Source organism: Chiloscyllium punctatum, chromosome 36 (genome assembly GCF_047496795.1).
Source record: "Chiloscyllium punctatum isolate Juve2018m chromosome 36, sChiPun1.3, whole genome shotgun sequence".
Lineage (NCBI taxonomy): Eukaryota > Metazoa > Chordata > Chondrichthyes > Orectolobiformes > Hemiscylliidae > Chiloscyllium > Chiloscyllium punctatum.
Genome location: NC_092774.1, coordinates 30,085,130 through 30,100,122, shown reverse-complemented (window position 1 = coordinate 30,100,122; position 14,993 = coordinate 30,085,130). Strand labels below are relative to the sequence as shown.

The window sequence follows — 14,993 nt, the reverse complement described above, 5'->3', positions numbered from 1 at the left end:
TTTGGTCCATCAAATTTGTAATGGCTCTTTTTATAGAGTCATAGAGATATACAGCACAGTATTCTTCCAATAACAGAGTGACCAGACCTGTACTCAGTACTCTAGAAGTGGCCTCACCAATATCCTGTACAACCTCAACATGCTCGTTTACGCAGTGGTGTGAACAATAAAGGCAATGGTGCTAAATACCTTCTTAACCACCCTGTCCACCAATGATGCAACTTTCAAGGAACGATGTATCTGAATGCCCCTCCACACCGACATTTCTCTGTTTCACAACATGATCCAGGGCCCGACCATTAACTGTACAAGTCCTGCCTTTCCTTGTTTTAGGAAAATGCAAGCCCTCCCCTTTATTCATACCTCTCACAGCTAACCGATGAAGCAGCAGTGTTCCGAAAGCAAGTGCTTCCAAATAAACCTGTTGGATTATAACCTGGTGTTGTGTGAATTTTAACTTTGTCCACCCCAGTCCAATACCAGCTCCTCCATATCGTTTCTAGTGAATACAGCCCACCCCTCCCGGTGCTGCCAGTAAGCTTTACAACGCTGATGTAACAACACAGTACCTGCGCTCCTGAAACGTTTACAATTTCTAACGATACTAGCTCCTCATTCACTGCTCCATCTGATACACGACATTGGAAACTTAGTGCAGGAGCCTGAAAGAAATGAGGAGCTTTAAAACAAAAACCTCCTGGAGCTCAAAGCTTTTAATGAGAGCTTGAGCCTGGCGGTAAGTTCAGGTAACCTTTATTATGACACAACTTTGTTACAGCTTCCGATTCCCCAGTAAAAGCCATGGAAAATGTTGCTGCTTTTTAAACAACTCTGGGTCAAAGTGCGCATACATCACCCCACCTTACTTCCTTTACTACTGGTTACCACCAAGTTGTCCCTTTGTAATTGGAACCTTGGTACAACCTTAATCCAGAGGAAGTCTTACCTCACTCAGCAATTTCAACCCAGACCCTATCTCCATATAAGACTCTCCCAGCCCATCTGCTGGGGGAGGGTGGTTGGAGATTTGGGACAGTGTAGAGTCAACAAGACTGCTGTGGGTCTGGAGTCACCTGTCAGTGAGACCAGGTAAAGGATACAGCTCGGGTGACTGAGTGAATCCTTTCCTCAAAAGGATGTGAGTGAATGAGATGGGATTCACCCCCCCCCCCCCCCAAACCATGAAAATGGTTTCATTTATAGATTCTGAACTCAAGGTTTCCGACAGAATTCCAATTCCACCAATTGCCACAGCGGAATTCATACCTGGGAGTCCCCGGAACTGGGTTGATAGTCCAGTCAATAATGGCACTCGGCCATCACTCCTTCCCGAGTGCGGGAAGGTCTTTACTCGGGCCTCCACCCTGCTGACCCACCAGCGGGTCCTCACTGGGGAGAGGCCCTTCAGTCGCTCAGAGTGTGGGAAGGGTTTCACCCACTCCTGCCACCTGTGGAGGCACCAGCGAGTTCACGTGCCATTGCAGGGGGTGTCAAAAATAGTTATGGGGGAAGGCAAGAAATTTTTTTAAAAAAATATATTCATTCAAAACTGTTTCAAATCTCTCACAACACCTCTATATACAAAAGAGAACAATACCAAAATACAAAAAAATAGCAGTACGAGAATATCATATTGTGATACTATTAATAATGAGCTACCTATTATTTTACTAGAACAAACTTAGCTTAAACTAAACTACAATCAAATTGAATAAAAATAAAATAAAAAATAATTTAAGTTAATTTGAATTCTATCACATTACTTTATTCTATTTTGCTCACCACACCTCTATTAAGGCTCCCATCCATTGGAGCACCAGTTATTGTACCCGTATTCTTTTCACCTAGCCTTGCCCTCCCAGGACCCCATGAGCGCCCACACTGATTCCCACAGCTATACCACAGCTCTAATTGATACTGCTGATCAGTCTGCATCAATATAATTTAGAAAGGGCTGCCACGTCTTGTAAAACTACTGTTTTGTGGTGCACCATATTTGTGAGGTCATCTTGGGGGTGATGTTCCATCACTAGCATATGCCACCACATAAGCCCTGGGGGTTTTTCTGACGTCCAATTAATTAAAATGTTCTTCCTTGCACAGTGCGTAAGAATGTTACACAGTCTGTTCCTGTGTTCTCTGACAGAAGGCAAATTTGGCAACGCCAGAAGAAGAAATACCGGATTCACTTTAACTTCAATCCCCCAGGATGTCCTTCAGCTCCCTTACTATAGCACTCCAGCATCTCTGGATCTTACAACATGACCAATAGCAGTGTGTGAGTGCCTATACTAATTTTACATTTGGGACACCCTGGTGATGCTCCTCTCTTGAACTTAGCTAGCTTCTCTGGCTCCACATAAGCCCTGTGTAAAATTTTCAATTGCATGCCCTGTGCTGTTACATATTGAAATTTTCCTGATATTTTCCCATATATCTTGCCATAGTTCTAATGAAATATCCTATCCTAGCTCCTGATTCCACATCCGAGACAGTCCCTCCACATCCCCTTCTGTAAATGATACAACGTACTAACTGAAAGAGCGCCTGTACACCAGAGTACTCTTTACTCCACATGTGACCTGTAATGCTGAGCCAGGAGTGTGATCTTCCTCTGTATTTAATCCCTTAGCTGAAAGTACCGGAAAACATCCCTATTAGACAATGCATAGTTCTGACTTAGCTGGCTAAATGACATCAAGACCTAACCCTCGAATAAATCTTCCCTACAGAAAATTCCCTTATTCTCCCATGACTTAAAGCCGGAGTCCATTGCCCCAGGTTTAAATCCTTGGGCTGCCACCAGTGGGGTAATCAGCGAGGTCTTCAGCCAATTACCCTTGTCTTGCCTCATTATCCTCGGGCTTTCACTGTTTTTAAAATGATTGTACTCTTACACTGCTCAGTCTCGGATTTCATCTTATCAATGAATATTAGATTAACGAGGGGACATCTTGACTGCAATGTTTCAATGTCAAGAAAAATCGACCCCGAGTCCCCCCGTACCCAGTCACCCACATATGCTAAGAAAGCGCTTATTTGATATCTCTTCAAGTCCAAAAGGTCCACTCCGCCTCACCCTGTGAGAGCTGCAATTTGGTAAACTTAATTAGGGGGCACATGTGACACCAAATAAAAGAACCCAGCCAACCATTGAGCCTCAGTAATACTCATCTGGGTAACAACAACGGGAGCATTCTCATGGCGTACAACAGGCGAGGAAGAGCATTCATTTAAATCAGAGATATTCGGCTTAACCATGATAACGGTAATCCGTCCCACCTCTGCAAAAATTGCTTTATCCTCTGCAGTAATTGTACATAGTTAGCTTTATACAGCTGGTGGAAGGCAGGGGTAATAGAAATTCCCAAATACAAAAACCCTTTTGACGACCATCTAAACAGGAACTACATTCCATCCTTCAGATCAGGCACCTCCACAAATTCAGAATAGGCACCTCCCCACCCCATCGGCATGGCTTCTGATTTTGTAAAGTTGATCCTGCAGCCCGAAAAACTGCCAAATAAATTAATTGTTTGAATCAATCGAAGAACGGACTCCTCCAAATTGGCCAAGAACAAAAGGACATCATCAACATATAGGGTAATCTTATGTTCCCCCATTCCCACTCCTGGCCCCACTATTTCAGGGTCCTTCCTGATAGCCTCAGCTAACAGCTCAATTGCCAAGGTAAATAGCAGCGGTGAAAGGACGCCCCTGTTTACTACCTCTCCCAGGATTAAAGTTATCTGACTTAGTGCCGTTTGTGATGACTGCTGCCTTAGGATCATTATACAACACTAGCAAAGGTTGTCCCCAGACCAAAGCGCTTGAGGACCCCAAACAGGTATAGCCATTCTATCTGGTCAAATGCCTTTTCTGCATCTAGGCAGGCCACTAAACCCAGGATCAACCTTTGCTGGCATACCTGCACCATGTTCAGTACCCTCCTGATATTGTTGGAGGAGCTACGGCCATAACAAAGCCCATCTGATCTTCTTTCACAATACAGAACAACACCTTTTCCAACCTCAGGGCCAGCGTCTTGGGTAGAATTTTAAAATCTACATTCAACAGTGAAATGGGTCTGTATGAAGCACATTCTTTGTGCTCTTTCCCCTTCTTTAAAATGAGGGAGATATTAGCTTCCCTAAGAGAGGGCGGAAGATAATCCTGTGCATATGAATAGCTATACATCCCCAGAGGTAGCTCCACCAACACATTTATGAATTCCTTATAGAATTCACTTGGGAATCCATCTGACCCCAGTGCTTTGCCACCTTGGAGATGTTTTATTGCTTCATGCACCTCCTGTATCGTCATAGGCCCATTCAACAGGAAACCTGTTCCGCGTTTATACTAGGGAGGTGCAGGATCTCAAAAAAGGCCTGCATTCTCGCTGTACTGTGTTCATCTCCCTCTGACTGATATAACTCTGCAAAGTATTCCCTCAATCTAACATTAATCTTCTTTAACTCACGAGTAACTGTGCCAGCCTTCTCTCTAACAGACATAATAGATTGAGAAGCATTTTTCTTTCTAGTGAGATATCTACGTGGCTTATCTCCAAATTCAAACAATCTTTGTTGCGCAAAGCAGACCTTTTTTTCCCTAGTGTGTGCAATGAGTTGGGAGCAGCCCGGAGAGCTGCAGCTTGACCAGTGAAGTCCTATTATAATATACTTCCTCAGCTTTCTGCAGACGGGTCTCCAACACTGTTGTTGCTCCTTCCTCTGCGTCCTTCTAGTCATTGAATAAAAAATAATCACGCCTCATAAATATGGCTTAGTGGCCTTCTACAGTATTTCCGAATTACTGGCCGTACCCGAGTTGATATCCCAGAAGGCTCTGAACTCCTGTGATTTACTCAACAAATTTGCTATCCCTTAACAGGAATGGGTCCATGCACCAATGCTGTGCATCCATTCCACCACTCTTGATTTTACCTTCAAAATACACTGGCACATGCTCCGACAGCTATATTGCCAATTTCACAAGCCAATGTTCTGTCCAAGTAATCCAATGGCATTAAAAAGTGTCAGTTCCCATGTGGTACTTGTGTGGTTTGGAAGAGAAAGTAAAGTCTCTTCCATTAGGGTGGAGATGTCTCCACACATCCACTAATCCCAACTCCTCACACATGTCCACCAACTGCTGAGATTGCGCGGGTGTACCTGCCTGGCCCCTTGGCACCCTGTCTACCTCGGGATCTATTAGGCGATTAAAATCCCCTCCAATGACCATGCGGCATACCCCAAGACTCATTAATTTTGCAACTGCATCAATTATAAATTTAAGAGGGTGCACCGGGGGGACAATACACATTCAGGACGCCATACTCTTCTCCATGTATTAGAGCTTTAAGAATGACGGACAGTCCATGTTTGTCCTTAATTTGCTCAATTACCTGGAAAGGGAGGTTCTTCCTTCTTACCAGTATAGCCACTCCTCTACACTTGGAGCTAAAGGAGGAGAAGAATACCCTATCATAACCTCCTTGCTGCAGTTTCAGATGTTCCTTATCAGTTAAATGTGTCCACCCTTTCCCTCCTGAGGCTTGACAGCACCTCCTTTCTTTTTAATGGGGGAATGGCTCCCTTTTACATTCCAAGTGCACCACCTGAACGAATCAGTAGCCATGGTCATCCAGGGCAGCCCATGGTTTCCCATGAGGAGGAAGCTTATCCGAGGTGCAGTGAGCAACAAAGACATTAACTCTATAAAGTCTAAAAACTGCTCCTATTAAAAACTACGATAAATAAAAATCTAACTACCACATATAACTGAAGCAAACGCTCAAATAACCCCCAATTATGTAGAGATCTCTTCCCCCCCCTCCCCAAACCCCACCATTGCCACCATCCTGGCTCCTTTCCACTGAGGCTGTGCCCCAAACACCAGGCAGTTCACAGATTGAAAAAAAACATGTTATTTACATTCTGAGAGTTAACATGGCTACCCATCTCCCCACACCCCTTCTCCATACATCTTAAGTACAGGTATAGCCACCCACAATCCAAAAACAAAAGGACAGCAGTAAAAAAAAGGCCCCAGACAATACGTAACTGACCGATATACTAAATAATTCCAGTTTTTTGTCAGGGCAGTACGTATAAAGCAGAGAACCACAAAAAGGGGCAAAAAGGTAGCATTGTCTGTAATGATGTCCCTCCCGCCTTCACCCTGACTCGATTTCTTTAATTCAGAGAATTCGCAAAGTCCATCGCCTTTTCTGCTGAATCAAAATTATATACCGTCCCTCCATGAGTGAAACGCAATCAGGTCAGGGACCTCAAGGAATATTGTATGTTCAGATCCCTTAATTTTCTCTTCACTTCATCAAATGCCCTTTTCTTAATCCAGGCTCCTGAGAAGTCCTGAAAATATATTATTCTTGACCCTTTGTGCATTAAAGTCTGTGGACCTCTTCCCAGTCTTCTTGCTGTTTCAATCACTAACTGTTTTAACTTTGTAATGCAGGAGGCGCACTAGGACCATGTGGGGCTGCTGGTCCGACCTGGACCTGAGCATTTCGATCCGGTGGGCCCGCTCCACACACAACAGGCCCGACTCCAACTCCAGACCCAGGAATCCAATAAGGTCTTTGCCTTCGTCACATTCCGGAAGACCCAGGAACTGTAAGATTTTTCTTCTATTTTAGTTTTCCAGGTCGTCCACATGCTCCTGAAGGACCCGAACCTGGTCTTCCAGCGTTCAGATCCTTCCTCCTGAGACCTCCTCCACGGTCTCCGATGCCACGGTCCTCTCCTCTGCTGCCTATTCTCTTCGGGCCAACATTTGAATTTCCTGTTCATGCTTTTTCAGCATGGCAGATAATGGTTCCACCGCTGCTTCAATCTTTTCTCAGAGTTTGGCAAACTCCGAGAGTAACTGCTGCTGCCCCATTAAATCCAAAGGGACTGCCCTGGGAGTTTGAGCATTGGCTCCAGGCTCCCCCAATGCAGTAGGGGAGTGCCCTGCAGGCTGCACCCCTGTCGGCTCCTTTCCTTCATTTGCTTTCATTCTGGTCCTAAAGCTGTCAAACCACAATTATAGCAGCTCCAGACGTTCAGTAAGTTCATGTTAGCAATTCTTTTCTCCTACAGATGGTTAATGAGGTGGGGGGAGGGGTAAAAGTCCACATTGCCGGTGGTATGAAACAGAGCCCTCCACAGCAGACCACTTAAACCACCGCCATCTTGGATTTCCGAGAAAATGGTTTTAAGACCAGTACAGAACAGCTACAGGGTCATACAGCACAGAAACAGACCCTTTGGTCCAACTAGTCTATGCTGACTAATTTCTCAAACCCAACCAGTCCCATCTGCCAATGATTTGCCTATATACCTCCGAAACTTTCCTATTCATGTACTTTTCCAAATGTCTTTTAAACATTGTCACTGTACATGCATCCACTTTCCTCTGGACACTCATGCCACACACAAACCACTCTCTGTGAGAAAAACATGGAGCTCTTCATGTCTTTTTAAAATCTTTCTCCTCTCCCCTTCAAACTTTGCTCCCTAACCTTGAAAGCCCGACCCCAGGGGAAGGACACCTGCCTTTCACCTCATCTGTAACCCTCATGATATTATAATCCTCTATAAGGTCACCTCTCAATCTCCTCTGCTCCAGTGAAAGAAATCCTAATCTATCCACCTGGCTGTAGATATATTCATATCCACTTATGATCTGTTCAATGCTGGTGCAGGCTCAAATGGCCAAGTCCTGCTCCCAATTCTCTCACTCTGTATCCAGGACAGCATTGGGAGATTGGGAAAGGGGAGGGATAGATATCTTGTTTGTTTTTATTTTTAAAATGCACTTGATTCCCACAAATAAAATCAACAGGTACAAGTACAGCACATGCAGTATTCCTCATTGCAGCTTCAAGGTTTTGTGTCCTCTCCTTCTGCATTGGCTGCAGCACATTCGGCTTCTTCCACCCCCCACCCCCCCATCCCCGCCCTGAGCCGTTGATGCTTTCATTGTTTATAAAATCAAGAGAGGGATGGATGGGGTAAATAGACAAGGTCTTTTCTCTGGGAGTGTAGAACTATAGAGTAATAGGTTAAGGGTGAGGTGGCCTGGGGAGGGGGCGAGGGATTTAAAAGGAACCTAAGGGGCAATTCATGCAGAAGATGGCGCGTGTAAGGAAAGAGCTGCCAGAGGAAATAGTAGATGCTGGTATAATTATGACACATTTAAAAGGCATCTGGATAGGTTTATGAATAGGAAGGGTTTAGAGGGATATGGGCCAAATGCTGGGAAATGAGACCAGATTCGGTGAGCATATCTGGTCAGCATAGACCAGTTGGACCAAAGGACCTGTTTCTGTGCTGTATATCTGGATGACTCTGGTTTGCCACGCCAGTCTGTTCAATTTCTCTCTGGTGTCGTTGCCTTGATGTCTCATTCCAAAACTCCCCCACCCCCGTGGGGGCACATTAACCATTTTGTGTCTGATTGGTTGTCAAGCTGCATTGCAGGTTCATCCTGAATTTACACATTATATTTTTGCTTCCAAAAATCAGACCTGCTCACTCTCAACAGTATCCCAATGTCGTGGAAGATATTAATTTTCAGGTGGAGGTATCCAAAATTCAGAGAGGTGTCAGTTGTGACTGTTTTGCTCTTCTGTCCCTGTCAGATCCTGAATCAGCACTTTGAGGAGAATTAGAATGGAGTTAGAACAGAGGGAGAGAGAGAGATGGTGCTTTCAGTTTTGTGGACTGACAGTGATGACTTTTGTAATCTCTTTTCAGAGTATTTGATCTGAAGATGAAGTATCAAAATCAACAGATGAAAGGCTTATGCCTGAACCATTGACTCTCCTGCTCCTCAGATGCTGCCTGACCCGCAGATTTCGACTCTGATTCTCCAGCATTTGTGAGTCACTCAGTCCATCGGGACTGCAACACTTTTCAACTGTGATCCAATTGGTTCCTGTTTCAGTACGTTTTCAGCATCAGTGGGACTGGAAGAGAGACACTACTGTTACAGCAACGCACTGAGTGTGGAGCCTGAATCAGTTATCTGGCCTGGAAAGAGGAATTCAAGGCAGGGAGGGGACATTCACGCGTTTGTTTGGAACTGTAGCTTCGGCCATGGAGAAACCATGGAAGTGTGGCGACTGCGGGAAAGGCTTCCGTGTCCCGTCTGCCCTGGTGACACATCGGCGCAGTCACACCAGGGAGGAGCCATTCTCCTGTCCTGAATGCGGGAAGGCCTTCAGTGATTCCTTTGCCCTGCTGAGGCACCGACGGGTGCACACAGGGGAGAGGCCCTTCAGCTGCCTCAAGTGTGAGAAGGCCTTCAGTGATTCCTCTGCCCTGATGAGGCACCGACGGGTGCACACAGGGGAGAGACCCTTCAGCTGCCCCGATTGTGGGAAGGTGTTCACTCGCTCCTCCCACCTCGTGATTCACCGGCGGGTCCACACTGGGGAGAAGCCCTTCCCCTGCCCCAAATGTGGGAAGGCCTTCAGCGATTCCTCTGACCTGCTGGCCCACCGGCGGGTCCACACTGGTGAGAGGCCATTCACCTGCTCTGTCTGCAGGAAGTGCTTTACACGCTCTTCCGACCTGCTGAAGCACCGGCGGGTCCACACTGGGGAAAGGCCCTTCAGCTGCTCTGAGTGCGGGAAGGGCTTTACCCAGGCCTCCCACCTGCTGACACACCGGTGGGTCCACACTGGGGAGAGGCCATTCACCTGCCTCGAGTGCGGGAAGGGCTTTGCTGTCTCCTCCACTCCACTGACGCACCAGCGGGTCCACACTGGGGAGAGGCCGTTTGCCTGCCCCGAGTGTGGGCAGAGGTTCACAATGTCCTGCAGCTTGAACAAGCACCAGCGGAGCACCAATGCTCCCAACAATCAGATTCTGCCGGTAACGCTGCTGAGGGTCACCCCCAGGACTGAACCTCCTGCCCTTTCTGACAGTGGGGTGTAGTGGGAGAGTTGGTAGGCTTTTTTGTTTTCTACTGGGGGAGTGGAGGGGGAAGGGGGGTGGTGGCTCAGTGGTTAGCACTGCTGCCTCATAGCGCCAGGGACCCAGATTTGATTCCATCCTCAGGGTGACTGTCTGTGTGGAGTTTGCATGTCATTCCCCCCTGTCTGCGTGGGTTTCCTCTGCGTGTTGCAGTGTGTTCCCAAAGTCCAAACGTGCGCATGTTTGGGCGAATTGGCCAAGCTGAATAGTCCCATAGTGTTCAGGAATGTGTAGGTGTGGTGCATTAGTTAGGGGTAAGTACAGAGTGATAGGGTAGGAGAATGTGTCTGGGTGAGTTACTCTTCAAAGGGTCGCTCTGAACTTGTTGGGCAGAAGGGCCCATTTCCACACTGCAGGGATTCTATGATTCTGTGAACATTGCTTCCAGTGGGCGCTGCTGCTCATTGAGCCCAGGACCCGCACAAACCTAAGTTCACAAGACCATTAGAGCAGAAGTTAGGATATTTTGACCCATCGAATCTGCTCCACCATTTGTTAGAGACAAAATAAAAAAAACTGCAGATGCTGGGATCTAAAATAGACAAACAGGAGGCTGGGCACAACAAGGCAGGCAGCACCAGGAGGTGGAGAAGTCAGCATTTCAGGTATTATCCCTCAGGACTGAAGAAGGGCTCTACCCGAAACGTTGACATCTCCATCAGAAATGATTTATCAGGATGTTGTTAGAACGAGAGGGCATAGGTTTAGAGTGAGAGGGGAAAGATTTAAAAGGGACCTAAAGGGAAAACTTTTCATGCAGAGTGTGGTGCGCGTATGGAATAAGCTGCCAGAGGAAGTGGAGGAGGCTGATAGAATTACAGAATTTAAAAGACATTTGGTTGGGGACATGAAGAGAAAGGGTTAGAGGGATTTCGGCCAAGTGCTGGCAAATGGGACTAGATTAATTTAGAATATCTGGTCAGCGTGGACGAGTTGGACTGAAGGATCTGTTTCCGCGCTGTACCTCTCTATGACTACCGGTCCTGATGTAAGTTTAGAATTGAGTAACTTTGAATTATTCAATCTTGTCGAATTCACCTCCTGAAAGGTTTCAAATGAACCCCTCCAAGCGATGTGACTTAACTACGCCGAGTTGGATAAAGTATCCCATCAAGTTCAACATGAATGCGCAGTTGAAGAAGTCAGAAGTCACACAACACCAGGTTACACTCTGTAAATATTTTGCCCCACATCTTTTCTTCCATCTTTCTCCTCTCACCATAAAAACGCATCCTTGCTCTTGAAATTCACCCCCTAGGGAAGAGGCAGCTACCATTAAGCCAACTCTACCCCTCATGGTTTGAAAATATTGCCTCTCAACTTCCTCTGCTCCAGTGGAAAAACATCCCAGCCTATCCAGCCTAAATTCTGATTTGATAATAATGGCAGTGATGATTTTGGCTGTGTGTGTGTGTGAGTGTCAAGGATCTCTCATTTCTAAGCCAATGCTGTGCCTCTTAAGTTCACCTGATCTTAAAACGAATGGCACCCCATTCATTTAAAATGTCCATGTTTTCTGTGCAAAGTCTGTCCTGGTCAGGAAATAGGCATTGGTGTCTTATATTCCCGTAGACTTCTTGTGACGGGGTTCATATGCTCTGTTTTGAAATGTATGAGTAAATCTTCAGAACAAAAACTTAATGCAGCCTTTATTCATGTCTCATCATTAAAAACACTTTCTCCATTTCCAGATGTGATTGAGAAGCTTCGCCCAATCAATCTTTGACTGATAATAGCATTTGTCAGGCTTTTGAAAGTCACTGCAGCTCTGTCACAGCACAGGGGAGGGCTCTTTCAGACAGAACGCATCATGCAGAAAATTCTCCCACATTAGTCAAGCAAAGTTGACGTCTTTTAAGACATTGTGAAACTTGAAAGGGTTCAGAAAAGGTTTGGAAGGATGTTGCCAGGGCTGTAAGGTTTGAGCTACAGGGAGAGGCTGAATACGCTGGTACTATTTTCCCTGAAGCTTCAGAGTCAGCCAGAAACATCTGTTGAATCAGGAAACATCTCTTCCTGCAGCAGCTTCAGACAGACTGCTTGCTAAAACCCAAACCAGAGGAAAAGAATGGGACAACTGCCCTTTCATTGTAGAAGTGTTTTAGAAAATAAAATGTCAAACCCTTTTCCCTGATTGTTGCCTTAGCCAGTATCTGTTAACCATTAGTGAAATCCTTAATCCTAGACGAATGATAAACTCTGCCTTTTACAACCCCTCCTGAAAATAAACCAAGAACAACATAATCTTCTTAAAGGAGCAGCATCATCACAACAGAAAGCACCTAAACTGAAACATTTGTATCAAAGGGCTGTACAGTTAGCAGGCCAAGACAACAGGTTTTCAATTTCACCAATCAATTTAAATCAGCCCCATTGGCTACCAAAAACTTATTAAATTTAAATCCTAAAGTTTTGACAACAGGACCAATCCTATCATAAAGAATTGGTGCTCTCAGTCATCTGTGTATTAGAGAAAGCATCATTTAGAAAAATAGAGAAGGACATTCCTGACAGAGGAATCGGAGGAGGCATCCCCGACAGAAGATGGCACAGAATATTCCAGAAGACACATAGAATTTAATCTCTCAGATTATAACCAGGCTATTTTGTGTTATCTGAGTGGGACATGTATTGATTGGAATAGCATACCAGAAGAATCTTGATTTATTCCAGAATACTCAGAAGTTAAGAAGGATTTGTTCAGTTTGTTAGTAATTTCGTTCATTTGTTCACCGTGAGAGTTGGTTAAATAAATTGCTGATTGTTGATTTTAAAGTGTCAGGGATTTACTTTTAACACTACAGCAGGTTACACCACTTATCACACTGACTTTACAGATTAAAGGGCAATGTGCCACTCTTTGGACTTTTCAGTTTGAGATCTTGGAAAGTTGGGGGGGTGGGTTCAGCCTTCGCTTTATAACAGTATTGATGACATTCTCTTGAAAGCAATGGAGTCAATATTAATCCCAGCCTCATGGTGTGGTTGTGGGTGAATCACCTTAATTTGGCTCCTGACTCAGAAACCGCACAGAGAATCAACTGCTGAAACAATGATCTGCACTTTATTGCACATAGCAACCACAAATAAAAGTTCAAGTTCATTCAGCTTCACCCCCCCAAACTTGGCTATCACCCAGTTGATGGCTGAATGTAACTGGGTTTCCACCGACAGTGCCCATCTCTGGAAGTGTCCAGGGGTTTGATGCAGTATTATTCTTCTAAGTACAGCTGCATTCTGGAGTTGAATTTTGGTGGCGGTTCCTCAATTTCAAATCTGTGGTGTGACTTTTTTTTAAGACTCTAACATCACCTCACATTGCTAAAGACCTCAGGTCTGTAGTTTACCTTCTTATCCTTGAAGGTTAGCTGTCTGTTTGAAACAGCCTGCCCTGCAATTAACCCCTCTATGTCAGGGCTTTCCTTCTACAGGCAGAATTAATTGTCCTTTTGTCACACCATTATTAAATAACATTATCTTACCTGTCCCAGGAAACAACTTATTGTGTTGCCTCCTTCTTCCCAGGGATGGTTAATAAGCCATTTATCGTATTGAATCTGCTCTGCCATTCAATCATGGCTGATATGTTTCTTCACCCCATTCTCCCTGTAACCTTTGAGCCCCTTGATACTCAAGAATGAGTGAATGGTGGAGCAGACTCAATGGGCTGAATGGCCTAATTTCACTTCCTGTGGTGTCAGTTTCTCGTCAGCCCTTTCGTTTCTCACTCCAGAAAGCGTTATTGTTGACTCGTGAAGTTAGGGAAGTTCTAGAGTTTACAGGTGCACACCACGCTCCTCTCTGCCTCCTCCTCAGCCTTCAAGTAAAGGGAAGACCTTTCAGAACAGAGATAAGGAGAACTTCAGAGAGTGATGTATCTATGGAATTCACTGCCCCAGAAGGCTGAGGAGGCCAGATCATTGAATATATTTAAGATGGGGATAACTAGGTTCTTGAGTATCAAGAGGATCAAAGGTTACGGGGAGAATGGGGTTGAGAAACTTATCAGCCATGATTGAATGGTGGAGCAGACTCAATGGGCTGAATGGCATGATTTCTGCTGCTATAGCCTTATGATATGCTGATGTGTGGAGGGGTGAGGATGGGGGAAAAGAGATAAAGAGAGGAATACAATTAAGGTGAAGCTGGATACAGATACATAGGAAATACAAGAATTGTATGATAAATTTCAGACCACATAGAAACACTAGCATACAGAGGAATTTGACCATATAGATCTCCAAAAGTGGCAACACAGGCGGGTAACGTGATCAAGAAGGCACACAGCACGTTTGCCTTGAGTGTAAGAGTTGGCGAGTTATGTTACAGCTATTTATTCCGGTCATATTCAGAATATTGCGTGCAGTTCTGGTCGCCACACTACCGGAAGGACATGGATGCTCTGGGAAGAGGGTATAGAGAAGGTTCACTAGGACATTGCCTCGTCTGGAGGTGTCATTATGAGAAGAGATGGGATAAACCTGGATTATTTTCACTGTAAAGATGGAGGCGGAGGGATGACCTCAACAAAATGTTGAGACACACAGATTGGCTGGACGGGGGCGGCATGGTGGCTTAATCATTAGCACTGATGCCTCACAGCACCAGGGAAACTGGTTCGATTTCAGTCTCAGGTGACTGTCTGTGTGGAGTTTGCACATTCTCCCTGTGTCGATATGGCTTTCCTCCGGTTTCCTCTCACAATCCAAATGTGTAGGTTAGGGTGCAATGGCTATGCTAAGTTACCCACTGCCCAGGGATTGGCAGGTTAAGTTGGATTGTCCGTGCTTAAGTTGCCCCACAGTGTTTAGGAATGTGAAAGTTAGGTACATTAGTCAGGGGGTAAATGTCGAGTAATAGGGGTAGGGAAATGGGTCTGTGTGGATTATTCTTTGGGTGTTTGGTGTTGGGCCAGATAGTCTGTTAGATACTTGGAGGCTTTCCCCCCCAGGGTGGAAAAGTCAACTACAACAGGGCACAGGTTCAAGGTGAGAGGGGGACAGT

At 45.3% G+C, this 14,993-nt stretch overlaps 2 protein-coding genes across 2 annotated transcripts in view; one reads left to right on the top strand and one right to left on the bottom strand.

Annotated features, from left to right (window-relative positions):
* Positions 1-12,123, top strand: part of LOC140460950 (uncharacterized) — a 41,667-nt gene extending 29,544 nt beyond the window's left edge. The window contains exon 4 of the mRNA XM_072555706.1: positions 9,145-12,123. Within this exon, the coding sequence (XP_072411807.1) occupies positions 9,145-9,950 (806 nt within the window). The 3' untranslated portion in view covers positions 9,951-12,123. The remainder of the gene's footprint in view (positions 1-9,144) is intronic.
* LOC140460942 (uncharacterized) overlaps positions 1-14,993 on the bottom strand; it is a 128,111-nt gene that overhangs the window by 1,694 nt on the left and 111,424 nt on the right. The gene's annotated exons all lie outside the window — the stretch shown is intronic.